Source organism: Aspergillus fijiensis (genome assembly GCF_003184825.1).
Source record: "Aspergillus fijiensis CBS 313.89 unplaced genomic scaffold BO72scaffold_40, whole genome shotgun sequence".
Classification (NCBI taxonomy): Eukaryota; Fungi; Ascomycota; class Eurotiomycetes; order Eurotiales; family Aspergillaceae; genus Aspergillus; species Aspergillus fijiensis.
In genome coordinates this window covers 275,564-301,780 of record NW_024469016.1, presented here as the reverse complement: position 1 = coordinate 301,780, position 26,217 = coordinate 275,564, and the positions used below count along the sequence as shown (strand labels likewise).

At 54.5% G+C, this 26,217-nt stretch overlaps 11 protein-coding genes across 11 annotated transcripts; 4 read left to right on the top strand and 7 right to left on the bottom strand.

The window, feature by feature from the left end:
* Positions 1-501: 501 nt before the first annotated feature.
* On the top strand, positions 502-2,246 carry aglA (putative alpha-galactosidase). Its single transcript, XM_040945151.1, has one exon. The coding sequence runs from the start codon at positions 517-519 to the stop codon at positions 2,176-2,178; it is 1,662 nt and encodes a 553-aa protein (XP_040799263.1). The 5' UTR covers positions 502-516; the 3' UTR covers positions 2,179-2,246.
* Positions 2,247-2,306: 60 nt separating this feature from the next.
* On the bottom strand, positions 2,307-5,267 carry BO72DRAFT_529568 (uncharacterized protein). Its single transcript, XM_040950247.1, has 5 exons — positions 4,915-5,267; positions 4,074-4,845; positions 2,974-4,012; positions 2,652-2,919; positions 2,307-2,574 (listed from the first exon to the last, which is right to left on the bottom strand). Exons 1-5 carry the CDS (start codon positions 5,183-5,185, stop codon positions 2,468-2,470), a joined length of 2,457 nt encoding a protein of 818 aa, XP_040799262.1. The 5' UTR covers positions 5,186-5,267; the 3' UTR covers positions 2,307-2,467.
* Positions 5,268-5,567: 300 nt separating this feature from the next.
* Positions 5,568-8,430, top strand: BO72DRAFT_498387 (purine and uridine phosphorylase; the record flags this gene model as incomplete). Its single annotated transcript, XM_040948769.1, has 2 exons — positions 5,568-5,612; positions 5,674-8,430. 2 exons carry the CDS (start codon positions 5,568-5,570, stop codon positions 8,428-8,430), a joined length of 2,802 nt encoding a protein of 933 aa, XP_040799261.1.
* A 2,375-nt stretch (positions 8,431-10,805) lies between these two features.
* BO72DRAFT_181962 (uncharacterized protein) lies at positions 10,806-12,199 on the top strand. Its single transcript, XM_040939477.1, has 3 exons — positions 10,806-11,704; positions 11,760-12,023; positions 12,083-12,199. Exons 1-2 carry the CDS (start codon positions 11,065-11,067, stop codon positions 12,020-12,022), a joined length of 903 nt encoding a protein of 300 aa, XP_040799260.1. The 5' UTR covers positions 10,806-11,064; the 3' UTR covers position 12,023; positions 12,083-12,199.
* Positions 12,171-12,918, bottom strand: BO72DRAFT_181957 (uncharacterized protein). The gene has a single exon (XM_040939476.1). The coding sequence runs from the start codon at positions 12,726-12,728 to the stop codon at positions 12,318-12,320; it is 411 nt and encodes a 136-aa protein (XP_040799259.1). The 5' UTR covers positions 12,729-12,918; the 3' UTR covers positions 12,171-12,317.
* Positions 12,919-13,587: 669 nt separating this feature from the next.
* BO72DRAFT_181934 (uncharacterized protein) lies at positions 13,588-15,167 on the top strand. The gene is made up of 5 exons (XM_040939475.1): positions 13,588-13,831; positions 13,901-14,108; positions 14,170-14,500; positions 14,556-14,653; positions 14,721-15,167. The coding sequence occupies exons 1-5, from the start codon at positions 13,674-13,676 to the stop codon at positions 15,090-15,092; spliced, it is 1,167 nt and encodes a 388-aa protein (XP_040799258.1). The 5' UTR covers positions 13,588-13,673; the 3' UTR covers positions 15,093-15,167.
* Positions 15,168-15,806: 639 nt separating this feature from the next.
* On the bottom strand, positions 15,807-16,638 carry BO72DRAFT_450008 (ankyrin repeat domain-containing protein). Its single transcript, XM_040945150.1, has one exon. The coding sequence runs from the start codon at positions 16,604-16,606 to the stop codon at positions 16,013-16,015; it is 594 nt and encodes a 197-aa protein (XP_040799257.1). The 5' UTR covers positions 16,607-16,638; the 3' UTR covers positions 15,807-16,012.
* A 587-nt stretch (positions 16,639-17,225) lies between these two features.
* BO72DRAFT_450007 (uncharacterized protein) lies at positions 17,226-17,555 on the bottom strand. Its single transcript, XM_040945149.1, has one exon. It carries the CDS (start codon positions 17,490-17,492, stop codon positions 17,307-17,309), a length of 186 nt encoding a protein of 61 aa, XP_040799256.1. The 5' UTR covers positions 17,493-17,555; the 3' UTR covers positions 17,226-17,306.
* Positions 17,556-18,334: 779 nt separating this feature from the next.
* BO72DRAFT_514517 (ankyrin repeat domain-containing protein) lies at positions 18,335-20,049 on the bottom strand. Its single transcript, XM_040949523.1, has one exon. The coding sequence runs from the start codon at positions 19,789-19,791 to the stop codon at positions 18,574-18,576; it is 1,218 nt and encodes a 405-aa protein (XP_040799255.1). The 5' UTR covers positions 19,792-20,049; the 3' UTR covers positions 18,335-18,573.
* Positions 20,050-21,245: 1,196 nt separating this feature from the next.
* Positions 21,246-22,545, bottom strand: BO72DRAFT_450006 (uncharacterized protein). The gene is made up of 3 exons (XM_040945148.1): positions 21,787-22,545; positions 21,507-21,700; positions 21,246-21,448 (listed from the first exon to the last, which is right to left on the bottom strand). The coding sequence occupies exons 1-3, from the start codon at positions 22,271-22,273 to the stop codon at positions 21,329-21,331; spliced, it is 801 nt and encodes a 266-aa protein (XP_040799254.1). The 5' UTR covers positions 22,274-22,545; the 3' UTR covers positions 21,246-21,328.
* Positions 22,546-22,800: 255 nt separating this feature from the next.
* On the bottom strand, positions 22,801-23,958 carry BO72DRAFT_433631 (LysM peptidoglycan-binding domain-containing protein; the record flags this gene model as incomplete). Its single annotated transcript, XM_040943213.1, has 4 exons — positions 22,801-23,329; positions 23,413-23,470; positions 23,524-23,717; positions 23,768-23,958. 4 exons carry the CDS (start codon positions 23,956-23,958, stop codon positions 22,801-22,803), a joined length of 972 nt encoding a protein of 323 aa, XP_040799253.1.
* Between the last annotated feature and the right edge of the window lie 2,259 nt (positions 23,959-26,217).

Sequence of the window (26,217 nt, the reverse complement as noted above, 5' to 3'; positions counted from 1 at the left end):
AGGCTGGGGGAAAGGGGTAGGAAGACACCCTTGCATCAAACCAATCGACCCCGCAATTCCAGCTGCAGTGAAACCCTCCTTACTCAGCGTTCTGACGCATGCTGCAGTTAACTTACCACTCACCACTTCACCAGGGCCGGGGCTATAAATAGACCTCGCTAGCATGAATGCTGTCAAGGGTCCTTGCATGAGCGCGAATCAGGGTTGTGGTGTGTATGCGACCCTTGGCTGCGATAAGATTCACCCCCGCAGGATAGATTAATCGACCCGTGCCGAACCTTGTTCCCCAGTCAGCGACCAGCCGGGCTGCCCTGCCGACCTGATAAGCAAAACCGCGATAGCTTAGCTTGGTGCAAGCTGCAGCCGACATGGCACGGTGGTATTCGCGCTGCTGCAGCTCGCAGGCGAGCGGGGAAGCGTCTCCCGACCAGGTCTTTAGCATATAACCGGATGCACCCACCACCCACACACCCAATTCACTCGCAAGCCATCGCTGCACCCACCACACCCACCAAAATGCGTCCCCCAGCCCAAGTAACCCTAACCCCCGCTCCCCTCCTCCTCACCCTCCTCCTCCTCCTCCTCACCCCCCCATCAACCGGCACAATCACCAACCCCACCACCCTGCCCACGCCCCCGATGGGCTTCAACAACTGGTCGCGCTTCATGTGCGACCTCAACGAAACCCTCTTCGTCACCACCGCCACCGCCATGCAGACCACCGGCCTGCAAGCCGCCGGCTACACGCGCCTCAACCTCGACGACTGCTGGATGGAAACAGCCCGGCTCCCCAACGGCTCGCTCAGCTGGAACACGACCAAATTCCCGCGGGGGATCCCGTGGCTCGCCGCGCACCTGGGGTCGCTCAACTTCACGCTGGGCATCTACCAAGACGCCGGCAACGCGACCTGCGGTGGGTACCCGGGCTCCTACGGCCACGAAGCCCTGGACGCAGCCACCTTCGCCGAATGGGGCATCGACTACCTCAAGCTAGACGGATGCAACGTGTTCCCGGCGGCGAACCGCACCCTGCAGGAGGAATACCGCCACCGCTACGCCAACTGGCACACCATCCTCAGCACCCAAGCTGCCGCCTCCGCCCATGCCCGCAAACCCCTAATCTTCTCCGAAAGCGCCCCCGCCTACTTCGCGGGCACCGCGGATAACACGGACTGGTACAAGGTCATGGCCTGGGTCCCGCGGTACGGCGAGCTGGCCCGCCACTCCACCGATATCCTGGTGTATGCCGGCGCCGGCAGCGCGTGGGACAGTATCGTCAACAACTACGATTACAACGTGCTGCTGGCCCGCTACCAACGGCCGGGGTACTTCAATGATCCGGATTTCTTGATCCCCGATCATCCCGGGCTGACCTTGGCTGAGAAGAAGAGTCACTTTGCGTTGTGGGCGGTCATGGGCGCGCCGTTGATTATTAGTGCCTATATCCCCGGGTTGGGGGAGGAGGTGATGCAGGTGTTGCGGAATGAGCGGTTGATTGCTGTCGATCAGGATGCGTTGGGGCTGCAGGCGACGCTTGCGGTGAGGGGGGTGGCGGAGGGGGTGGATGTGTTGACTAGGTCGTTGGGCGATGGCGGGAGGGTCGTTGGGGTGCTGAATCGGGGGAATGAGACGGTGGATTTGGAGGTTGCGGTGGAGAGGTTGGGGTTGCAGATGGGTTGCGAGTATGAGGCGGAGGATCTTTGGGATGGGCGTGTGGTCAGGGTGGAGGGCAGTTTGGTGGTGGAGGGGTTGGAGAAGCATGCGACGGGGGTCTGGAGGGTTAGGGTCCCGGATGGCTGTAAGGTGGTCCCCACGGGCATCGTGTTTAATACCGCGTCTGGGCGGTGTTTGACGGCTGTGGAGGGAGAGAGGGAGGGGAAGGGGGTTGGGTTTGAGACGTGCGAGGCGCTGGATGCGCAGGTCTGGCAGGTCACGGCGCAGGGCGCGCTGCGGCCGCTGTCGAGTGCGGCGCTGTGCTTGACGGCGGCGGCGGGAGAGGTGAGCGTGCAGGCTTGCGAGGGAGGGGCGGACCAGAAGTGGGAGTATGCGGTTTCTGGGAATCTGAGGAATGCGAAGACTGGGGAGTGTCTCACCGAGGGAGACGCGCTGGTGGGTGCTTGTTTGGTGGAGGCGGATACTCAGGTCTTTGGCTTGCCGAGTGGTGTTGCCCTGGTGTGATTCTATATTCATGAATATTCAAGTGTTGGACTCTCATTAGTTGAGAACAAATATACCACAGAAAGAATCTTACTGAGCATCCGCCATCGAAAATATGAATATGTATTCTACAGTACAATTTCATAGTTGCTAGCACACCATGGCAGAGCCCTCTCGCCATCTGTTTATTGCCACCTACCTTCGGGGCGATATACACATTATATCTTCACCACACTCCCTGGCTAAATCTTTGAGAGTCAAGAACAAGAGAAGTGCTTTTCGTGGATCGCGAGACGTACGATGGGGTTGATCATTCCTCCTCTTTTTCGAGAGCCTGATTTGACAACCTATTATCCCCCATCATCCACATCGCGAAGGCACCAGGATTGTGCGCCTTTGGCTGAGACTTTCTGGGGACTGATCATCGTTAATTGGTGGATGAAACATTATATCCGATGCCCGAAAGACCCCTGGCAGTCAGAGATAAGACTTACCTGCGGTTTCTGATCCCGTGGGCTCTGCTGAGACCGCCGCATTGGCAGGCGGAACCGAGGGTTCACCTGGTGACGAAGGCGTGACTGGCCTTCCTGAAAGTGGCCACATATGCATGGTGATAACCCAACCTGGTTGAATTGAAGATTCCCAGATTTGAGGTAGAATGATATCTCCATTGGGACCGACCAGATCATAATGCCCTGCCGCAACGTGAGACTCTAGCCCCTCCATGTATGAAAAGGACTGTCTTATGAGACTTTCCATGCCCTGAACCGGATTTCGATCAGCGAAGAACATACAGATGGGATTGGATTCTCCTACCTCCCACGTGCGACATGCGTCAAATGGAAACGAGAGTCTCCTTCCTACTGCATCCCTGAATTCGACAGTCGACCTTTTGCGGTCTGGGCTGTCTGAAGCCTCCTTTCGCGCGGCTTCCAGCAAGCCGGCGGCGCTGGATTTCCCGGTTTCTGAAGTCGTGTTTTCTTTGGCTGTCGCTCGTAGAAGCCTTGAAGCAGTTTCCTCTCGCCCGGGTCTTCCAGCCCTTTCTTCCATAATCAACTTTTCCAAGCTAGCAATTAACTCACCCTTGGCGGAATCGCTGGACGTCATATCTAGACTTGCAGGAGGCGATGATGGATATGACTGAGCTGGGTCATTAGATGCATCGATTGTTCTGTCGATGCCGACTTGCTCAGCTTTACTTTCGATCAAAGAGTTTTTCGAAGCGGATAATTGATTTTTCTCCATTGTCTCAAATAATTTTTGTAACTCCGCAAACAGTGGGACATCTCGCTTAGGTCGAGAATCAGCAGCAAAAGAAGGCACTTCATCCTGATGCGAATCGAATGGGTTATGGAGCTCATCGGCCAAGTCGAACGAAAGGTCACCATCGAAATCATCATCGAGTGTGCTGCGGCTTCCTCTTTCGCCGTCGCTTGATGGCAGTGATCCGTCCTCCCCAGAAGCTTGAGCGTTATATTCCACGAACGGCAGCGACTGAAGAGCTAGATACCGGAGATGACTTGCAATATGGTCTTCAACAGGAATATTCAACTTAGCGGCCTCAGCGTTGCATAGTGGGCAGATTACAAAGAGCGGTCCAGACGGCTGGCTGCCACGTTCGGTCAGGTGGCGAAGCTGAGACTCCGATCCCTTGTGCTTGTTCCGGATATGGTCCAAATAGTCGGCTTGGTCCTCGAAGATCAGGATCCCATGAGCCTTGGCTGTGCAGCGCCATCGAACCTTGTGCTCGCGCAGGTGGTTGAGCCATTCCTCACTGTGACTATACAATATCGTTTCCGTGGCGCATTCTTCGAACAGGCAGACATATGCGTCTAGATCGTGTTTGAGATGATTCCTGATTGGCCGAAAAGAATTAATCTTGTTGTCCTGTTTTCAATGCAGCCACCACTACTCACCTCCATTTACGATCGTCCATCACATCCGCCCCCGAGAGGGTGCAACAGCAATAAGGACAGACGACCTCCGAGTTCCTCAAGATCGCGTGCCTATCTGCAATGATCTTCTCTCGTCGGCTAAGCTCCGCATCCTGGCCACTCGAGTGCTGACCGCTATCTTCGATGGATGTGCTCCGCTCTTTCTCTAGAGTCTCAAGCCGCTTGATGATCTCACCTTTTGGCGCGGGAGGATATAGAGACTCTTCTTGGGTGTTCATGCGGGTGGTCCTTGTGGTCCCCAGGACCGAGGGGGCAGATGCCTTTCTAAACTGCTCGGGATTCAGCGTAGTCGCTGAGGTGGTGGCCCTCGATCCCGAAGCACTGCGAGCGGATGTTGTTTCTCGTTTTTTAACATGCTCGTGGTCCGCCTCCGGCTTCTGACCTTGATCCTCGGCGTCTCGCCCGGGCACCGACTGGTCCATTCTCGCCTTGTCATGACGAAATCGTCGATATAGCACACGCTTCCTACGCAGCAGCATTGCTGATGCCAGTCTCTCCCTGAGCCAATCATCACAGGCCGGCCACTTCCTTCGAATGACCTCGGCGGCAAAGGTATCCCGCCACGCCGCCCCGACATCGACACCCTCCTCGTCCTCAATCCGAAAGTGCTCTGCGGCCCGCAAGTTTTGGCTTTCGCGGCTGGCTCTCCGAATTGTGTTCGACAGTCGATGCAGCAGTGTCAGATCCTTTGCTATGGCTGATAGATCCCGTTCCTCATTCTGTTGCGTTAAATCTGGCAGCGCAGACCGTCGTTAAAGGATGAAGAGCGCAAGACGGATTGAAAAGCAGTCTGCCTACTCACAGTGGTGCAGATGATCGTCCAATGTCTCCAGTAGCCCCCGCACCAAACGTTGAATCTCGGGTACATAACGAAGGCGATGGTCCAAAGAGGCTCTGCGCGGGGCGAAGACTCCTGTTTCTGAAGCCCATATTGAAAACCGTCCGAGCTGATCCTGAAGAAGCATGATCTCCCGGGGCCCCAGGTTGACTGGCTGCTGAATGCATTGCTGTATTGAGTCTAGAAATATCCTTGCTGCTGTGGTGATCGATACATATGACTGCTCGTTCTCCATGATATCGACCGAAGGAAGTCACTCTGGAATTGCAGAGGAAGGAAAGGTAGGATGCAGTTGCACCTCCCATTATTACCTTCAGGATATGCGGGGATGACTTCTGCAAGGCTGCAAGGCCGCAAGGCAATGGCCCGGTTCTACCCCTCTCTTTAGCGCCCGGCCAATTCACATCTTCCATTCTCCGATCTTCCATCCACATCTCTTACCCATTCACACTCACTACCATATCTGATGTGCCCATCACTGTGATATATGCTAGACCTTTTCACCACAAGTAGATGCTATGGCTTGCATTATCGCTCACAAGTGAGCCCAATCAGTTAAATGGTGCTCTCACCAGTGCACCTTTCAAGCCAGGCATATCATTCAGAGAGCATGCAAAATGGAACTCGTATCGACTTACGGCGAGACCGATTTCGCTGCCTTGGTGAGATCTCTCCATCCTCCACACCTGTGTGAAATGTGCAGTACTCATGGACAAGCCACAGCAAGCGCGGTCGAGAGTGTCTTCCCTCCTGGAAACTTTCGTCCTTTTCCGGGAGATCGCCGATTGTCTGACGAGTTGCGAACAAGATCGAAATCTCCGACAGAGCTACCGCTACCTTCATGTTCAAATTCTCCTCCTGAACGAGCAGGTCGAGACTTCACACTTTCCGTCCAAGTCAATCGCCTTGGCCCCGCTGGCCTGGCTACTCCTCAAGCGATTCACCTCTTTGCTTCGTCCACCGGTCAAGAATAGTCTACAATCCCCGGCCGAAGCACTACAGAGGCTGGCGGATGTACAGGCAGGATGGGGCCGTTTGACGTCCTGGTCGGAGAAGATCGCATACAGCAGAACAAACTTCGCCTGGGAGACCAAACAGTTGTGGGATGAGGTAGCCTTCTTCCTGGAAGAATGCGCGGATGCGCTTGATGCGCCCGGGCCCGATGCCGTCGGGGAGTCACGGCCTCCCATCGCAAGGGTCAATGTCTCAATACCCACTTCCGTGCACGTGGAAGCGAACCTGGTCTTCGATGCGCTCCTAGCCAGTGCCCAGGCGTGTCACTGCCTGCCGTGCCACACCTATACCGCGCGACTGCGGCTGGCGACTTACCGCAGCCGGCGGCCGTTGGAGCAGAAATGTGTGTTTAGCCTCATGCTTAGCCCGAATGAATCGTACTGGCAAGAGGTAGTGATTCAAGCCGCGATACCGGAAAAGACCTCAAAGGTACGCATTGCGGTCAAGGAAAGCACACCGAGGAAGAGGCGGGGGGAGACCTCCATTCTAATCAACAAGCTATGCGACCATGTTAGCCCCCAGCACTTCCGCCGCTGTCTCAACATGGAAGTGGAGAATGGGAAACTCCGGAAGTTCAAATCCGCAGACAGCCAGATGCAGCTGAAGACTATCCCAGTCCGTCTCGAGCGAATTCTGGAAGCCCACCCGAAGAGCTTGGGAGATAGAATCAAACGGGTGTTAGCGGTCCTGCTGGGGCATTGCGTCCTGCATCTGTATGGAACCCCTTGGCTGCGACCGGGTTCATTCAATTCGTCCAATATCATCTTCCTTGGCACCTCCGCCTCCGTGCCTTTGCAGCCCTTCATCCATTCCAGGGTCTGGGCACGTTTTCATGGTGATGATCAGTCGGACGATGAGGAGTGTCGCGACCCTGATGACCTCCCATTGCATCCACGTCCCGGCCTCGTCATGTTGGCGATCCTGCTCATTGAGATATACCAGGCAACCTCGATACGTTCTTTGGTCCGCTCCTATGGCGCCGGCTGGGAATCATTGGAGCTGCTGGACGAAAATTCTCGTTTTCATATCGCGCGAGAGGCTTTTAGAAAGTGTAGCCCTAGTTTCTCTGATAATTACCGCATCGCGGTGGCCCGCTGTCTAGATGTCCAGTTCGGAATCGACGACAAGGACAACGAATTGGAAGATCACGACTTCAAAGGGCTTATCTATATGGAGATTGTGCAGCGTCTCGAGGCCGAGCTTAGGCAAGGGTTCAGTGATATGTCTCTTGATCACTTGGATGACATCGCGCCGAAGATGGATCTTAACAGCTTGGAAACAATCAGGCTCCCCGACTCGAATGAATTTGAGGTAGACCTGTTGCAGCCAGCGGTTGTCACCGCTGGATCACGATCCTCAGCCCCAGCGCGAGAGCTTTCGATCCCCGGATCGATGCCTCCACAACTCAACCAGTTTGATACCCGCGTTTCCCATTATTCATCACCCGAACCCGTCCAGCGGAGCAGATCTGTTCCCATCCCACGAACTCAATCCCCAAAAAGGTTCGCATGTGGCGATTACACGGTGGGGTGGATCTCTGCGCTCGACAAAGAGATGGCGACCGCGCAAGCAATGCTGGATGAAGAACATGGCCTTCCGCACGACTACCGCTTCGACAACAACACCTATACCCTCGGATGCATCGGCACGCACAATGTCGTCCTCACGTGTCTGCCGGATGGAATCATGGGCACGACGGCCGCCGCCATCATCGCTCAGCGGATGTGCCAAACGTTTCCCCACATTCGCATCGGACTCATGGTGGGCATCGGAGGCGCGGCACCCAGCGTCACGCATGATATTCGACTGGGGGACGTGATCGTCGGGACCCCGCACCATGGGCAGTCAGGCGTAATTCAGTACGACTTTGGCAAGCGCACCGAGGCGGGCCGGATTCACATTGTCTCGGCGCTGAATCGACCGCCGGATGCTCTTCTGACTGCGGTCAACAGCCTCAAATCCAAACATCTCCTCTACGGCCCTGGCTTGACCCGGTACCTCGATGCAATGGTCCATCGCTACCCGCTTCTGCAGGCCGAGTTCGCGTACCCTGGCGCCGGGCATGATCACCTCTACCAATCGGACTATGGCCACCGCAGTCCCGCCGGATCATGCTCAACGTGTGACCCAGCACGCATCGTGTCCCGAGCCCCGCGCGCCACCACGGCACCCATGGTCCATTACGGGCTGATCGCCTCGGGCAACCAGGTCATGAAGCATGGGCCGACCCGCGACCGGATGCAGGCGGAACTGGGCATCCTCTGCTTCGAGATGGAAGCGGCGGGCTTGGTGGATAGTTTCCCGTGCCTAGTCATCCGGGGGGTTAGCGACTATGCTGATTCGCATAAGAATGACCGCTGGCAGGGGTACGCGGCAGCGGTGGCCTCGGCTTATGCGAAGGAACTCCTGGTCTCAATGTCTGGAATCTCTCACTCCAGAGACGGTACAGGATGGACCGATCCATGAGCCTTGGCTCATGATCCGATGCGTCATATGCGATTTCCCGCCCGAAGTAGCACGATCACCTTGCTTTGCGTCAAGTAGTTGAGTGATGATCTCACCACAAGGTATTATAAAGAAGGTCTACAAACGCGACCTGCAGATACTCAATAATCCTTCTGACCGCATCGCGCTCAAGCTCGTCATGCCGCTTCCCCTCCTATGCGTGAGATATGCATTTTTCCAGAACATGGGTCATCTCACCAAGACGGAGAACAAAATCTACTTCACCCATTCCGGCCACCGACTCGCCATGGTCGCGCGTTCAGTCCTAGTCCTTCACTCCTGATTCCCTGACAGCTTCTGGCGGCCTAGGTCTGGTTAAATACTGGCAGGAACCGAGCTGGCGCTGGCTGGTGGACCAGGAATGTGTCCCCCGCCCCCCACTCATCTGGCACCCCACAATCACATGTTAGGATGAGTGGAATGGCTCTTCCTTCCGGTGAGCTTGGAATGGGGTTGAGAATCTCTAACCGTTCTACTATCTACCAGGGCAGCGCCGGAACCTCCATGAACGATTCGCGATAAACGCTGCTCGGTCAGATATGGTCGTCCGATGTCCTCCTATGCAGATGGCGTTGACAATCGAATCGATGATTTCAGTCTTCACCAGCAAGATCTTGTTGATGCAGGTGGCCAAAAGAGTGCCGTCCTTGGCAGCCACCCCGGTATTCAACACAAGCCAATCAGCAAGGGTACAAGTGTAAAGTATCTTGTATGCCTATCGCTCACTTACAGCGGGGCTACATATAACTATATAAGAGTTCAGGTACCCGAGAGATGAAAGTATGTTAGGCTTGGCTGATTGAACCACATCAGGTCATTTTGGTCTCCTTACTATCATCTTCGATGAGGTGTACTGTGCATACAAATATATAGTTGTGAATGGAGACAAATCTAACTCTTCATAATCGATATCTTGTCCTGACAATGTTCTGAGCTCCAATGTTGTTGGTTAGACACCTTGCCAATTCATCGCAATTTGAAGTGTTCCTTTGCAACCCTTGTGCTGTATGCTTAATGGGTCCACCAAATTTTTGTTTTTCCTTTTTTTCTTGCTTGCCTCTCGATCCACTCACGTGATCTAGACCCATGAGTCGAAACTAACCTAGATGAAACTTTGACCTCAACAAGCAAGTCCAATACTACCTGATTGGTGGTCTCGTATTAAGCTATAGCAGAACGATTAAGGTGGATTCCCTGGCGGGTCCAACCCAGTCCATTCGGCTCCGCCGAAGCCCGAAGACCGGATGAGTTGGGGCTGTCGGGCAATCCGCACACACTCAAGGTTTCAACCTATCTGCAAGAATCTGAATTTTCGAAGTGGAATAACAAAAAGAGCGAAACAGAAGTTGCATATGTTGCTTTAGTTCGAAGCTGTCTACACACACATCCGACGAGCCGGAGCGAGTATAGACAGGGTTGTTTGTTTAGACTGCTGGCTGAGGGCTGAGGGCTGAGGGAATAAGACAGTAACAGCGGGCCCGGGTCGGAACAACCTCATCCGTCGGGGTAAGTTACCCTGCATTCTTCGTCTCCACCGACCGCCCGGCTCACCGCTGAGAAACTCAGGGTCAGTGAGGACACCCGACACGCCCCAAGCCCGCGGAGGTTAGCCCTACCTGACTCTGTGAATGTTCCAGTGTGCAGGATTGACTGATTCTACACGATTTTTCGAACATGTTCAAGGGAAAAGAGAAAGAGAAAAGAGAAAGAAGTTTTGTCACTCCGTCAGCTAGAACTCAGGGTCTCACCCACTTTATCTCCATCCTCGGACTCCGGGGCTGTGTCCCTGCTTTTGAATCCTGGTGATAAAGGAGCGGGAGCGAAGGAAGAAGCTATCGTGGACCTTAACCCCGCTTAGGAAAAGTAAGCATCCTTTCCCACACTAGAGAGTTTGACCCATATACACCTGCCCTGCTTCGTATTCTGACGCAGTCCTGGTGCAGTGCAAGGGGGGCACTTCAAACCCAGCATCTTCAGACCTGAAGAACCACACTCGCCCTGGTAGGCAACGGTTTGATCTCGAATCATGAAACGAGTTGAGCCTCACCACGCCCATGTATCCTATTTCTAGCCGCATGAGCCACGACCTTGGCACGTCCCACCCATCAACAAAAAGCAGGCGGAGCGGCCCCCAGGCTAAAATAGTGGCTGATGGCCCATCCTCCACTTGGCATTTGGCAATTTAAACTCAACCCAACGGGTCGAGGACGAGGACGAGGACGAGGCTGACAACCTTACGAAGCAAGTGGAAGTCTGGGCACACCGAATCCCGGACCCATCCTGCCAATCACCGCCGGGCACGAAGGCTATGCCATGCGGGCCACGATTTTAGGGGTCACTGGGCTCGTGATCGTCATCCGTGTTAAATAAAGTCGGCAGCAGCGTTTTCGCGGACAGTGGGGCTGACAGCTCTTTCTTTTCTGGAGGAAATTACCCTTTTCCCACGCGGGCTGTCGCAAAACCCTTGTTGACATTTTTTGCGATCGAAACAAACACCCCTAACACACCACCCCTGCTGCACCCGACTGTTCTTCACACTTCTGCATCAACACAGCACACAGCACACAGCACTCAGCACCGATCACACTCACAACCATGACCACCTGCAAAAGCGGTTCCTCGCCGGACTGCAACTTCACCTGCCCCAACGGCGGCTCGTGGTTCGTCTGCGACACGGCGCCGTACTTTGTGGGTTGCTGTGCCTCGGACCCCTGCCACAACACCACCAGCCCGGCCTGCCCCAGCCTGTACGCCGCCTCGTTCAACGGCGCCATCTTCGACGAGATCCTCCCCAACCGCTGCCTCGACAACCCCAGCTCCGACTGGTACACATGCAACGGCACCTCCCCGAGATTCCTGGGGTGCTGCAGTAGCAACCCCTGCAGCGACGGGTGCCCGGACGACGACCTCCTGCCCGCGGCCTGGAGCTCCTCCTCCGCCGGCCAACTCAAGCTCTTCCAGGACAACGCCAGCGCGACGGCAACCGCCTCCCCGACCTCGACCTCCACACAAACCTCCTCCCCGGAAGACTCATCAAGCCATCACTCAAGCCTGTCGGGCGGCGCGATCGCCGGAATCGCCATCGGGGCTGCTGCGCTTGTCGCCTTCATCGTGCTCGCCATTTTCTTCCTCCTCCGCCGCCGTCGACGGGAAGCCACCGCCGCCGAAGCGGAGCGCCAACACATGTACCCCGGGGAGTACGGGTATCACAGTCCCCAATCATCACCGTATCAAGGTTCGTCCCAGCCATCCCGGTCTTCCCCCCGCGCAGCATACTGAAAAATAAATAGATTCGCACATGAGCAGCCCCGACCCAGCCAGCAAATACCCCTCCGGCTCGACGGGCGGCTTCACCATGTCCCCGCCGGCCTCGCACATCGGCCCCGACGGCCGCCCCGTCTCCGAGATCTACTCCCGCGGCGAGGACCATCTCCGCCCGACCCACGGGCTGGGCCTGTCGGCCCCGACCAAAGTGCAGCCCATCCCCGAGCTGGATAGCACGCAGCCCCGCACGACGGAGGTGCATGAGCTGGATGGGTTGAATGCGCGGTAGGGTGGGTGATTGGCACGATATCGTATTTGCCGTTGTTGATGCCTCTGATGACGGGCATAGATGAGAGCGAGCGAATGTGGTGGATTATAATGTTTTTATTCTCTCTGTGTGATCGGGATCTTTGATGAGATACAGAGCCATGGCACCCGGAGAATGTAATATGAGTATGAGATTTTGTACATAGTGTGGGAAAAGTGCGAGGTTATAGACACGACATCTATATATTTGTGGGTTTCTCTGGACAGGGGGTTGTTGCGGATAAGTAAGGGGCACCATGCGTGGAATGCTGCCCCCCTCATTCTTGGGGGAGGGCGAGGGGCCGGAAATCCTCGGCTGGCGGGAGTGGGATCTCCGATCGTAGCATCGCGGTATGTACAGTACGAATATGGATGCAGTTTAGGATATGAGGATCAGGGATGTGATTTTGATTGACAGTGCTTTGTAGCTTGCACTGTGTTGCATTATTCGAAGCATCTGATTGGTCGACGATGGAAGATGGTAAGCAGTGGCTGTTTTCTCGAAGGATGTGAGGGAAGAAGCAGGTTGGGTATGGTACAATTTCGAATTCGGCTGCGTAGAGCTGATGAGTGTAGAAGTATATCAGACTTATGCTGAGTGAGTAGTCGATGCGTCCATAGAACGAGGGTACGGGGAAAGGCAAGCTGTGTTGACGACACCTACAATTGCACTGAAGTGGGTATAGCATGCAATGTATGTAGTGGCAACTGATGATATGCTGTTCACGTAGCTGTTATACTTGTTGTAACAGTCTGTGCTTTGAGCTTACTGAAGCGTTCAGATGCTACAGTTTACCGTCAGGTTGTTTAGGTTCCCTGTGCCATGATTGGAAACAAGCAGTATCGAGCAGAACTAGCGTATGATAGCGCAAACAAAGCACTCTGTTCTTAAAGCAGATACCACCTGGAGCCTATCCTGCAGGAAGATGTCTGCTAGCAGTACTCTTTTGGCGAACAACAATGATGAGAGAAAACTCCGACATTCTTCTGTCTCGAAGTCCAAATACGGTATACCAACGGGGAACCTCCTAGTTGGTTTACTCTCGTCATCTAAGCCACAGCAAAGGGTTCCCAGTACGAAGGTCACAGATATGAGTGGCCCAAGGTGGATGATGACGGGGAAGAGGGGGATGAGCAGCAGGGTGACGGGCAGCAGCGGAAGAAGCGGAAGCTTGCTTAGTTAGTTTGAGTTGGCTAGTGCTGTAGAGCCAGCCATACATTGTAAAAATCCAATACAATTGATTGTGTGAATCGGATTCCTATTTCCATTTATCGGTACAATTTGCAGGGGCAAGCAAGGGGTTAGGGTTACGCTTCGCGTGGGCTGCCGACGAACCTTGTAGATCCTTTCACCCTACTTACTTGACATTCTTTCAACGGCCACTAGTGCACCCTTCCTGAATTCATTGGTGGAAGACTCCTGCCTGGATCTTTGGCCCACTTGAGATGCATTCTTTAAGGTTAAGCAGTAACGAACCCATGAACTGACAATGCAGCCCGTATAACAAGGAGTTGCCCCCTGCTATGTGGGAAGGAAGTTTCTTTGTTCTCACAGCCAGCTTTCCCGGCGAGTGTCGAAATCTTGGGTCAGGTTTGTCAAGGGTCTGCGGTTATACTTCCGTTGAGGTGTCACAATGGCAGCTATGATGTACTGGATTGCGCTGCTGGCGGCGGCTTCGACAGCCCTAGCTAAAGCCACCACTACAACCTCGTTCGAGCTCTGCAATACCGAATACGCGTCCACGTCTTGCAGCACGGTCAGGACAGTCAACAGTCTTTCTACTGCCACGAGGTAGGTATACCCACCTGGTGCTTGCTTGGACGATTTTGCAGTTTGAGCTTGAGCTAACTCTGCCTCCAGTGTTGCCGTCCTCACGACCACCTCAACTCCCACGGTTACTTCAACCGCCGCCGCGAAGACCATCACCTCGGTGGTGACCGATACTGTCTCCGCAACCACAATCCTTGATCAGAGCACAAGCACATTCTCCACCACCATCACGTCCACTATAACCTTGACGGTCCAGGGCATCGTCACGGACACTGAGGCAGTCACCAGTGATACTACAGTAACGCCCCTCTTCCCCTCCTTGAAGTTGTTCAAATCTTTCTAAGCTTAACAATCAATAGATTACCTCAACACCCACAAGCACCGTGCCCGCCCCGGCCGGATTCACCCCTGCCTCTGCCCTAAGCCAATCCTCCGCCACCATCCAAGGCGTCAAACAAACCGCCCTCGTCAAAGCCAACGACGCATCCACCCCCCAGGCGATCACCATCCACGCCGCCCAATCCACTGCGATCGTAGAGGCAGAACCCAGCTACGCCAGCGTCGTGACCTGCGTCGGCCTGGTTGAGATCCTCTCCACCAGCACAGTAAACAAACCCGCCACCCAGACACACACTGTAGTCGTCACCCCGTCTGCTAAAACAACTACATCAACCGCCCACATCACCACAAGTAACTTCCCCAGTTCTTCCCCTCAATTCCTGCAGACAATACTGACACAGAGAAGCAATAACCCTCGTCCCCATCCCCGCCTCCACAACCCTAACCTTCACCACCAACTTCCTCAAATCCACCGCCGTCGTAACCACCACCACCTCCACAGAGGTAAACCCCCCTACCCCTCCCCCTCATGCTATATCCTACACCTATACCTGCGTACTAAAATAAACAGACAACAACAAACACCGCAACAGTCCAAGCCCCCGCCCAAACCCAATACGCCGCCTGCGGCCCCGACAACCAGATCAGCACCGTCAACGGACGCAGCATCACCGAGGTGGTGGTCACGGGGAACTACGAGACTAATTCAGCGTCGACGCCGTATGACTGCTGCGTCGCGTGCATCGACCACTCCACCCCGTGTGCCGGGTATCTGTCGGCGGAGGGGGCGGGGTGCTACCTTCTGCTGCCGGGGGGTACGAACAATGCCACGTGTAGTCCCTCGAATCGGGATACCGCGTCGGTGGATTTGGGGAACGGGGTTGGGGGGTTCACGGTGGGGAATTCGGGGTGTGGGTCGTTTGGGGTGCGGGAGATTTCTTAGTATCGCTGGATAGTGATGATAGGGGGTTGGGTGCGTTTATTGATGCGGATGACTGAAAATGCTAGCCATGTAGAGAGCGAACGGGGAGGAACAGGAACACTACTCAACATGATTTGTCAGATCGTTACCTAGTAGATACCTCAGGATGCTGGTTCTCTTATTCGATTAGACGAGCTCACGGCTCTGATACGCCCCGTCCGCTACACTCACCCTCCCCGTCGCGAGAAGAAGCTGAACAACTCCAAGATGCCCGTGGAACACCGCTTCCGACAGCGCTGTGTGCCTCTGATAGGGATTGTTGATGACCCCCGGTCTCGCCCCGGCGGCTAGTAAGAGCTTAACAACCGCCGCATCGCAGGTAAAAGTGTTGCCAGGCCGCTGCTAGTCCAAGCATGGCCAGGTAGCGGGCGGCTTTCTCTGTTCGACCAGGGTTGGAACGCCGCAGCCTGAGGCAGAAAGGTCTCTAGCTGCTGCCTCAGGCTTCAAGGGCAAGGTTGACGCGGAGCAGAGTAGTTCTACCGGTACAGTACATCAACGCAGACGCTCAACTTGTATGGTTAGTTCGCTGCAACATTGAACTTGCCCTCTGACTGATGTAGATCAGTCACAATAGTCGGCTCTAACCCCCTTCGCGTGAACACTTTTAGATCGTGGCAGTGATGGTTGCTGGCAGCAGCTAATTGGGGCTGTGCCGAGGAAGAAAGGCACTGTGGACAATATCCCAACCTGTGATGAGCTGACCTCGAGATTCCAACAAGAGTAGCCATATTTAGACCACATCGGGGTCAGTTCTTTGAAGTATCGCAGCTCTACATTCAAATACCGAGTATCTCAATCCGAGCATGAGAACTGTTTCAGTCACGGTGGTGGAAACGTGCAGGGGCAACTTCAAGCAATTACAAAACTAGAGGCCGTGGGCCTTACGGCCATCCTATGCGGCCACGGTGTCTCTGAATCACCTCAGTGATCATCCGACCATCCGACCCCTCTAATACTTGGTTGAGTGCCTTTCTACCATCGACGCCATAGACATCCAGATCCGCTCCGGCGGCACGCAGAAGATCAACGATTTCAACGTGTCCCCGCTCAGCCGCTCTGAGAACCAGCGGAACGCCTGCCTTATCCCTGCAATTGAGATCCACTTTCTCGACGGCAACCAAAAGCCTGATCACTTCAGCATGCCCGTCCCATTCCGCTCCCGGCAGAGTCGGGTCTGGTATCTCGGAGGGGATGACAAGAACTGGAAAACGTGGAGATTCAGCCACTGGCGCACAACCATAGACGGCTGCGTAGAACAAAGCTGTGTCCCCCCACGTATCCCGGTCATTGACCACAACCCCGGCGCCCGCATCCAGTAAGTGCTTCACAGTCGCGGCATCCCCCGATTGCGCCGCGTGGGACAGCACCGTTCTTCCCGTGCAGTCCCGGCCGATGGGTCTGGCGCCTGCAGCCAGCAGCATTTCCACCGCAGCGGCATTCCCGACCCTGATGGGAAAGGATGGGGGTTCCGGCATCATCCCGCGCAGGGACCGTGACCCCACGCTCGATCAGTTGGTGGACCAACGCATAGTTGTGGTGGACGACCGCCGCCACCAGCGGCGTCCACCCCGCGCTGTACCGCGAACGCACGTCCACCCGTCCAGTGCGGAGCAGTTGTTGCACGATCTCGAAGCGGCTGTCCTGCGTCGCCCGATTCAACGGGGTCGTGCCAAGCTCATCCGCCAGATCGGGATCCACTCTCTCAGACGCGAGGAGCCTGTCCACAACGCCCGCAGCGCCCTGCTGCACTGCCGCATGCAGAGGCGTCTTGCCGAGGACGTCCGCCGCGTTCGGATTCGCCGGGCCATCGGCAAGCAGGAAGTCAACAACGGCCTTGTGCGCGCCCATCACCGCCACGAACAGCGTGGTGTGGCCCACCGCGTCCCGCGCCTGCGCGTCGACGCCCTCCCAGCCCAGCAGCTGGTGCACGATCGCCGCCTGGCCCGCGCGCACCGCTGCCAGAAGCGGGGTGTCCCCGGCCTACTGGATGCGGACGTGGACATCGACCCCCGGCCCGTCGACCGCCGTCAGCAGCAGCCGCACCAGCTCCGCCTGCCCGTGCGCGATCGCCTCGTGCAGCGCCGCGGCCGCGTCCGCCTGCATGTACCGCGTCTCCGGCCGGTGCATGCCCGGCGTGTCGCGCATGATGGCGATCCACCGCCGCGCCGTGCCGAGCTACCCAACCCGCGCCGCCCACAGCAGATTGAAGCTCTGGACGTAGTCGGCGCTCGGCCGGTACAGGTACGGATTGAGCTGGCGGTGGAGCTCCCGGCTCGTGCGCGCCAGCGCGTTGATGTCGGCGCGGTGATCCAGCGGGGCCACGATCATTTCGAGGATCTCCAGCAGCATCTGGAGGGGCATTTTCGCCTTTCCTGGGTTTATTGCTTCTGTGAGTTGATATCAGATCTGGTTCTTGGGATTGGGTGGGTGGTTTGTCCGGCGCACCGGTACCGCTTCCCCACCCACAGCTGACACAAAGTGTCTTTTGACAGGTCACTTGGTGCCTGAGGTGTTGACTTCTCGCTCCCGCTACTGCCAGCACTAAGCCTTTCAAGGCAAAGTGGTAATTTACGCCTGTTGCTTATGCATGACAGCGTCCTTGTCTAAGTGACAGGAATCAGGATCCTTTTCAAGTAAATAATCGGCTAGATTGGTATCTTTGTATACATATATATATATATATATACACATGCTTGTGGCTGAGCGGGGCTAAACTGTTATTCGATTGTAATCCCTTGCTTACATACTTCTATAAACCCCCCCCCCCCCGACAACATCTGTTGTAACTCTAGAAAAGCTCAATATTGCTATACCAACCTAGCTATGGATTTAGCATCGCCGCAGCCGGGCGTATTCACCTAGGAAGAAAAAGAAAGGAAGAAAAAGAAAAGAACTATACTAATAGAAGGAGTGCTATCGTTATATGGTATAATATATATAAGGACTAAGAGGGTGAAATAGCGTGATGAACGAATGACTCTCGCGAGTCCAAAGGTGCCAATATATTGCCTTAAGGTGTTGTTGCTAATCTTCCTAATTCGCGAGGTGCCGCTCCCAGATAAGAGATCGCGGTCTGCTCGCTTAGTCATCACGTGACCGATGCCTGAGGCCTGATATATATAGATTTCCCTTCGCGGATACCGCGAAGGTTGGAAGGGCTGGCTCAGCCCTTACAATATATATAGAGAGTCCAGATCTTCGGTCTATAGTACCTCATCTCTCGGGATGTAACGGGAATTAAGATTCTTTCAAAACAAACAATCGGGTAGATTAGGGTCTCGACAAACTTTTGGATGAGCGGTACCACACTCTTATCAATAAGTGTTATCGGACCTCCCTAAAGGCTTACACAAGGTCTCGTATACAATGCTCCAAGCTAGTAAGCCTAAATCATTACTGCTGTGAACAGAGTCCAGTTTGCCAATCCCGCCGCGCTAGACCATCAAGTAACCCGGAAGAGAGCCTTGATCTCCCGCTTTGATCTGGCCCGTGCTAGATCCACCGGGCTCGATCCTAGCTTGTTGCAGATCTCCGGATCCGCCCCCGCGGCCAGCAGTCGCCGCACCACGGAGACGTGTCCCTCCACGACCGCCATATACAAGGGTGTACATCCCTGACAATCTTGCAGGTCCACGTCGACCCCCTCCGCGTCGAGGAGGCGCTCCACGACCGCTTCGTCGCCCCCTAGCGCCGCGTGGAACAGCGCCGTTTTCCGGTGGATGTCCTGGCTGTTCGGATCCGCGCCGGCCGCCAGCAGCCAGTCCACCGCGACGGCGTTCCCGAGCACGGCCGCCAGGACTACGGGCGGGCGGTCGACCGGCCAGTCAAGCCGGACGCGGCCCGTATCCAGCAGGAGGCGGAGGAGGGTATTCTGGCCGCTGTCCACGGCGGCGTACAGCGGCGGATCGCCGGGCCCGTGCCCGTGCCCGAGCCCGTCCTGGGGATCCGCCCCCGCGCGGACCAGCACCTCCGCCGCCCGCATGTGCCCGGCGTTCGCGGCAATCCACAGGGGCGAGCTGCCCTCGTAGTCGCGCGCGTCCACATCCGCCTCCGTCCGGGTCACCAGCAGCCGCAGCACCGACACATGGTCCGCCTCCGCCGCCAGCGCGATCGCATTGCACCGGTAATAATTCCGCGCATGCACGTCGACCCCCTCCCAGCCGAGCAGCAGCTCCACTACCTTGTGCTGGCCGGCGCGGACCGCCGCCAGCAGCGGCGTGTCCCCGTGGCGCACGCCGCTCACGGCATTCACCTCCGTCCCCGGGACCGCGCGCAGCAGCCACCGCACCAGCTCGGGCTGTCCGTGCTCCGCGGCCAGGAACACCGCCTCGGTCACCGTCGCTCGCATCATCGCCGGCAGCTGGTCCATCCACGGTGTCTGCCGCACGATCTTCAGCCATTTCTGCGCGGTCCCGAGGCGGCCGTGGCGCGCGGCCCAGTTGATGGCGGACTGGCCGTGCAACTCGGACTCGGCGGCGGCGGCGTCGGGATACGGTAGACCGGGAGGGACCAGGTGGCGGTAGGCGTTGAGCCGATATAGACGCCAGTTCAGCCGACTGTACAGGGATCGAGTGGTGCAGACGAGGGCGTTGAGATCGGCTTCGCGGTCCAGCTGCTCGGCGATCATCTGCACCAGCTCCAGCGGCAGGTCGGGCAGCATTGTTCCTCTGGCCGTGGACTTTGTGTTTGGCCTTTTGTTGTCTTCTTCCTAGTTGTTATGGAGGGTGTAAAGTGACGATTTCAGAGTGAAGCTTATCTGAGTGCCGGTGCCAGGTGCAGTGAGGGGAACTCAGTAACTGTCAATCCCTACCTAGGTAGTAGTAGTAGTCAACAACATTGACCATGAGTGGCTGGCGGTGAGTAGTCTGGTCCCGTCCTTGCGTGTGGTTGCTTTCTCTTTGGTGTTGAATGGTGTAATTATGACACCTCCGGCCATTCATTCCTGTCCACGGTTTGAAGCGGCAGAAACACAAAGTCTCTACCCGCCGAAACGTCTACCGCGACTATATCAGGGATGTGGGCTCTACTAGTACTGTGGGTATGTACTGTGCCTTCAGTTCCTAGCAGATGAACATGCAGAGTCGCTATCTAGAATTTGCGAAATGCCATCACCCGCTCGGCTGATTTAGACCGCATGATCGAGATATAGAGCTTCGCTTGATCCGTTGCGCGCTGAAGATTCTGGGTTCTGGCATAGGCACCATGGTGAATCGAACATCACCCCGCCGTCTGCCGACATTCTTCCTCATGGCTTAGGGCTTTGGCGTCCGGCCGGCAGGCGGAGAGAAATTACATGCAGATGGTACTGGGGAGACATGGGCCCCGCCGTGCGCTTCGAGCCGACCGCCGCCTTGCTGGCGGAAGATCTGGCAGCCCCGGTTCACGGACTTCTCCATGGAGGAGATACAACCTGCGCTGGGAGTAAAGATCACCGGGGCGTTGTGCACGGTAACTGTATTCTTCGAGCTTGCTGGATGCAGGGAATGAGCGTGGTCGCGCTGGCGGGTACGGTAGACTCCTGTGGGAGCCCTGAGGGCAGTGCGGTACCTCCCTCCAGAACCGGGCCACTATTGCCTGCTACAAGCATAGCTGTATTTCGTCGGCATTGGATCTCCTTGGTGTCGTATCGGGCGAGTAAGACGCCTAGTCATGCGTATCACGATGCATGTTAATTCGCAGCCGGCAAGATTTGGGTTTCCGGGTTAATGTGCCTGCGCCGGGAGTAGGTCTTTTACACTTTTCTTCTTCTTTCGTATGCGGAATTATCTTGGTTGAGGGTGCGTTTGCGCGTATTGATGTGCTGGGTGCTAATTATGCATGCCAGTTCATTCCTCCGAGTTGGCGGCCGGGCTGATCAACACCCGCAAGCCTGAGTGGGGACCCTTCCAGGATCAGCGATTCATCCCGGCGCGACGGCTCGGTGGGGACGAGGAGATGGCTGGTACCATACTGTTATCTGGCCAGCCGTGCGGGGAGTTACTCCAATGGATCGAATCTGGTGGCGGATGGGGGGTTGTCGGTGGTGCAGGCGACTTATCAGGCTTGTGCAGTGCAGATGAGTTGTGGATACGGTGGACTAGGGCTATATATGTGGAGGAGTTTTCGTTTTGACTTGCAATAGTAGCTGTTCCTCCAAGAATCTCTTTCTGACAGTTTGCTTCCACTACCATCTATGTCCACTTTGTCCTAACCGTAAGCTATGGGTACAACTGCTCCAGGCGCTTTAGAGTGTCTCTAGCCGCGGCCTTCCATTCTGTCTCTCGAAAATCATACGGCCAGCCATACTGCTCCTGTAGGACCTTTTTGATCATTGGGTACTGCACAAATCCGGATTAGCAAAAAGGGTCTCTCGAGGAATAGAGAAGGGTTACGCACCATCTTCCCACCATGCTCATCATAGAAGCAGCCATAGCTCTCTTGACCACCCGGGATGATCTCCAGAGACCTGAGCTTGTTTACATACTCCGCCAAAAACGTTGGTGCATGATGGGAAGGAAGGCTTCGGAAGAGGGAATTGCCGTGCTCATCTTCTAGCTCGAGTTCTTCCCAATCCGGTGCTCGGATAATATCTAAATTGGTGAGCAGGTACTCATGCTCTGGGATGCGGTGTCTGAAAGCCAGCATCGCACCGAGGAAGCTGACGATGGAAACATACTTTCTTGTGTGTCAAGAATAAGGTGAATCCCTTCATCATCCGCGCCCGCGAGAGCGATCTCGTGCGGGAGAAGGAAATCGGTTCGCGGCTCGTCGAAAATCCAGCGACCCGGATCGCGACCGTCTCGAATTTGACGGTCTTCGGTGTATGCGAATGCTGTGGACCACGGCTTGAAGGGAAGATCGGCCGCGATGTGGTAAGAGACTGGATATGGCAGACGTCGCATCAAGGAGATCACCTTAGGACTGAGATTGAGCTCTTTGCAGATAGCTTCATTGATGGAATGGCCTTCTGGTGGGGGCCAGACAAGTTCCTTCTCGCCATCGGCGCGGTTGTTCATGTAGCCAAGCTGGACGAAGATACGGTAGATATCGCCGACCAGGGTAACAATTGTGTCCTCGTTGTATGGAAGTCGTGCGATCGGGTATTCCTCCTCGATTACCTTCTCTTGGCTCGGCTGCCCCGGGAGGCGTGGGGAAGAAGACATCTCGGGAGGGACTGGTCTGAGAAGGTTGGTGATCTCTGGCCTCGAGACTCTCGGGTGATGACGGCGGCTCCAGAGGAATGAGACGAGGGTTATGATAAAGACAGAGACGAAGATTTGCATGCAAGTGCCAACTGAGGCAGCGCAGACTATTGAACAGAAGCGCATTGGAACTGACGTCAGAAGGTATTGACCGTGGAAGGATTCCTGGAAGTGTCAAAAGACGCGGAAAGAGGGTCTTCCGGTTCGGTTCAGGGGCACAGAGGGAATTTCACACTTATTTAGCGTATATTTTGGTGTAATTAGATTGAGGATTGTAGGGTAGATAACATGAACTAGTGCCGGAAGGTCCGGTCCGTGTGAGAGGGACCGTGTGTGAGGGGGTCAGTCAATTGGTTTCATGTGATCACAGTACCGCTAAGTAACTTATTAGTTATTCGGTTCCCCTCATTGAACTGATACAATACAGTACAATTACAGTATTGTATAGTAAAATCTCGCAAGTAGATGATCTCCTGGACATTTCCCATCTAAACAGCAACACAATAGTAGTAGTCCGGCCAGAGACCACTACAGTCCGATGCTACATCCGGGTTCCATTCAATAAACTCAGCCTGTGTGATTCCATGATCCACCGCAATCGCCCAGCATCCATCCCCGGACTGCGCCTCATAGAAACTGGTGCAACCGGTGACCATGCCCGTTTGGGTTGGTGTTGGGGTGGTGACCTCACCGGTCGTCGTCGTCGTGGCGGTAGCTGTTATGCTGCTGCTAATGTTAGCAAGGGGAATTCCCGCTACACAGTAGCTATAGCCCGGCCATAGATTACTGCAAGAGGAATCGATGTATGTGTTCAGAGCGATGAATTCGGCCTGAGTGAGCCCGTACTTGGACTCGATACTGTCGCAGCCGTCACCGGCCTGCGCTTCGTAATATTGGTAGCACTCGGAGGTGGTGCCGGTGACGGTCGCGCTAGGAGGAGTGACAAAGCTTGCGGTGGTGGAAATGGTAGTTGTTGGTGTCGTCGTTGTGACATAGGTTCCATTAATAGGCGCAACACTGGAGGGGCACATTGATGGGTTAGTTCTCCCAAAGAAGATGAGGAATTAGTGCTTTGAGGGATGGGAAGAGAGTCCACGTACCAATAATCATCACCTGCTAGCAGATTGCCGCAAGTGGCATTAATCGAAGGGTTTAATACTGTTTGCTGGAATGAGTGTCTAGTCTTCAGATCTTGGAGGTCTCCAACATACACTTGAATTGGTCCAGTGTTAGACTGTATGCTTCGCAGATTAAAGCACAGTCATCACCACTTGCGACCGTATAGTATAAGCCACACTCAGCAGTGGTACCAGAAGGAACAGGACTTGTCGGGGTTGCTGCTGTGGTATATATCGTTTTCACCGAAGCAGTAGCGGAGGGCACAACATAAGCACCACCCGGAGGACTAAGATGGGAGTTAGCTATAACATTCAACGAAAGATATCTCAGACTCACCCAGAGCACACCGTATCTCCGTGTGCCATAATGCTCAGTCCAATGTATGGGTTCCAGGTCAGAAACTGCGTAAGAGTAAAATTCGCATACCGCGCAACCCACTCAGCAACAGTAATGATGTTGTTGTCAATGTCAACTGTAGTAATTGGGCAAGACAAGGGCGCACATATTGTGCGGTTGATCAGTGTCATGCAGTTCAAATCATTGTTGAGATTCATCAATCCGGCCGAAGGCACTTGAAAGTACACGGTGGCTTCTTGACATGTCATGTTCATGAATCCGGTGACGTTCAATGTCTGAGGACAGACATCGGTGACTGGGCCAGGATCGGTGTCAAATATGATATCACTGGTATATGTCAGCTAGGAATTCGCACGTTTGTACTTTATATTTCAAACGTACGCAGTTTCATGGGCGGAGTAATCATTGGAAGGGCTTATTGTCAAGTTGCTCCACCCACAGTTCGCCTGCATATTGGTCCAAATTTGTGCAGTGAGGTTACTGTTGATCATGTCAGTCGAGGTCGCAAATGGCAGCGAATAATGACCATACTCCCAGACATCTCCCCAAGGGGACTCCAACCCATATCTAAATTTCTGCCTGTAGATCATTTAGTCGCAAGGCCACAAGATCAATGATCGAGAAGACCTACAAAAAACAAGAAGAGCATTGAATTTCCAATGGATATTCATCATATTCCAAGGGCTCATACCAACCGTAGTTGTCGTCATCAATAGGATCAGGTCTGGTAAGGTAGTAGTCCAGGGCTTCCATCTTCCCTAGCCCAGCCATGCTGCTCGCGTTCTCGAATGTAAAGTCGAAGGGGCTGAGACACGTGCCATCTACGTCCACCACGTATTCCCAGTAACCCTCTGACGCATCATAATAGCACTTGTTTGTGTAAGTAGGCCAGCTGGCTTCATCCACGAGCATCATCTCAGTGATATTCCAACTAATCCGCAATGACATTCATTAGTTTGCCTGCGCGCAAAAATGCGCCACTCGAAGCTTACCTGGCTTCCACATCCAGGCAATACTCGTTTGTGCTCTCATCGGCCAAGCAGATAAGATCGTATTTGTATTCGAAATGACTCATGAAGTATGGAAAGGTCCAATTTTGGTTATCCACAATGAAGTTATCTTTGCAGTTGGTGTCTACAGCTGTGGCTAGTGCTGCCAAAGATGACTTGCATTCGCTAGTACACAAGTCGTTCATCCACGAGGTGTTCCAATCTACTAGTATCAATAACAGGGGAAAGCTTCCAGATTGAGGCGCTTGAAACACTGACTGACGGACTGAATAGGATATGTCACATATTGGATAACGTTCTCTGGGCAGTCGATGGTGGTATTGAACGCAGCGTCGCAGGCATCGGTGATGTTGGACGAGAAAAGCTGTTTTTGCGCACCGTTATATAGCGTCGTGGCCAAGGACAGCTGCCCAAAGCCAAGTAGGGCGAAACACAACCATAGTGAGTTCATTGCTGTAAGTTATGCGAGAGGTACGAGAAGAAAAACGAGATGGGGAGACATTTCAAGTACTAGAAACCCAAGGTTGCTTTATCACTTCTGTCTGTTTTATAAGCTGTATTAACAGTATTGTTAGTCTTTTTCGGCCGTTACGCAATCGACGGGAGCCAACAAGTAAATTAATTACCCGCTCAATTCGAAGATACACTAAGCCAACCCGATAGTGATCACGTTGAGTGGGTTGAGATTGCAGGAGCGAAACTAAGTGAATGTCATAGTGATCCCGTCAATCAAATGCCCAGAGCGTCATTTTAACCCACTCGAAGCAAACCAACTAAATCAGCCATGTAAGCACTAGCCATGAACCGGGGTCTTTTAGGGTCTTCTCTGCACTAAATTATAATGGTCGACAAACGGCGATCTTGAGCGTTAAAAGCCTTACCATATCGAGACATGCCGATCCCAAATTTAGCAGGAAAGCCGAGAAGCCCGAGACTAGTAACCAAACCAAGGGACAGACAGGATCAGGTACCCGGTGGCGTGAGCTTGAAAGCTCACAGTTGAGTATAACTCCTTGATGTCGTTCTATCTTACAATCTCAATTTTGAGCTATTCATTATTTACCCCTTTTCTGATATTGTGGAAGCGAAATGAGCAAGCGGCCCGATTGGAATATCTCTGTCCGTCTATTAGCAGCTATTGACGGACCCTGGACTAGACTCGGGGGAATGTAAGAATTGGGAAAGTGGTAGTAGACCAATGCCAGGTTGAAGAGAAAGGCAATGGCGCAGATAGAATAAGAGATATAATCTTTCCTGGCCTTGCAAGCTGTGCGCGTGTCTATGCCTTTCAAAAGCAACAGGATGCCTCTTCTATTGCTCTTCGTTAGCCTTCTGGAGCTCAGTCAGCTGGCCATTGCCAACATTCCCAGTGGAAGCTGCTCGTCCACCGAAGACTGTACTTCGGGATGTTGTAGTACC

Excerpts from the sequence above, each read along its gene's own strand:
- aglA (XM_040945151.1), top strand. The coding sequence starts at position 517 with ATGCGTCCCCCAGCCCAAGTAACCCTAACCCCCGCTCCCCTCCTCCTC.
- BO72DRAFT_181934 (XM_040939475.1), top strand. The coding sequence starts at position 13,674 with ATGGCAGCTATGATGTACTGGATTGCGCTGCTGGCGGCGGCTTCGACA. Across the intron at positions 13,832-13,900 it reads AGTCTTTCTACTGCCACGAG|TGTTGCCGTCCTCACGACCA; the intron begins GTAGGTATACCC and ends CTCTGCCTCCAG. Across the intron at positions 14,109-14,169 it reads CAGTCACCAGTGATACTACA|ATTACCTCAACACCCACAAG; the intron begins GTAACGCCCCTC and ends AACAATCAATAG.
- BO72DRAFT_181962 (XM_040939477.1), top strand. The coding sequence starts at position 11,065 with ATGACCACCTGCAAAAGCGGTTCCTCGCCGGACTGCAACTTCACCTGC. Across the intron at positions 11,705-11,759 it reads CCAATCATCACCGTATCAAG|ATTCGCACATGAGCAGCCCC; the intron begins GTTCGTCCCAGC and ends AAAAATAAATAG.
- BO72DRAFT_181957 (XM_040939476.1), bottom strand. The coding sequence starts at position 12,728 with ATGCTATACCCACTTCAGTGCAATTGTAGGTGTCGTCAACACAGCTTG.
- BO72DRAFT_450008 (XM_040945150.1), bottom strand. The coding sequence starts at position 16,606 with ATGCCGGAACCCCCATCCTTTCCCATCAGGGTCGGGAATGCCGCTGCG.
- BO72DRAFT_514517 (XM_040949523.1), bottom strand. The coding sequence starts at position 19,791 with ATGCTGCCCGACCTGCCGCTGGAGCTGGTGCAGATGATCGCCGAGCAG.
- BO72DRAFT_450007 (XM_040945149.1), bottom strand. The coding sequence starts at position 17,492 with ATGCCCCTCCAGATGCTGCTGGAGATCCTCGAAATGATCGTGGCCCCG.
- BO72DRAFT_450006 (XM_040945148.1), bottom strand. The coding sequence starts at position 22,273 with ATGTCTTCTTCCCCACGCCTCCCGGGGCAGCCGAGCCAAGAGAAGGTA. Across the intron at positions 21,701-21,786 it reads TATTCTTGACACACAAGAAA|ATATTATCCGAGCACCGGAT; the intron begins GTATGTTTCCAT and ends TCACCAATTTAG. Across the intron at positions 21,449-21,506 it reads ATGAGCATGGTGGGAAGATG|TACCCAATGATCAAAAAGGT; the intron begins GTGCGTAACCCT and ends GGATTTGTGCAG.
- BO72DRAFT_529568 (XM_040950247.1), bottom strand. The coding sequence starts at position 5,185 with ATGGAGAACGAGCAGTCATATGTATCGATCACCACAGCAGCAAGGATA. Across the intron at positions 4,846-4,914 it reads GGACGATCATCTGCACCACT|ATTTAACGCAACAGAATGAG; the intron begins GTGAGTAGGCAG and ends CTGCGCTGCCAG. Across the intron at positions 4,013-4,073 it reads ATGGACGATCGTAAATGGAG|GAATCATCTCAAACACGATC; the intron begins GTGAGTAGTGGT and ends TCGGCCAATCAG.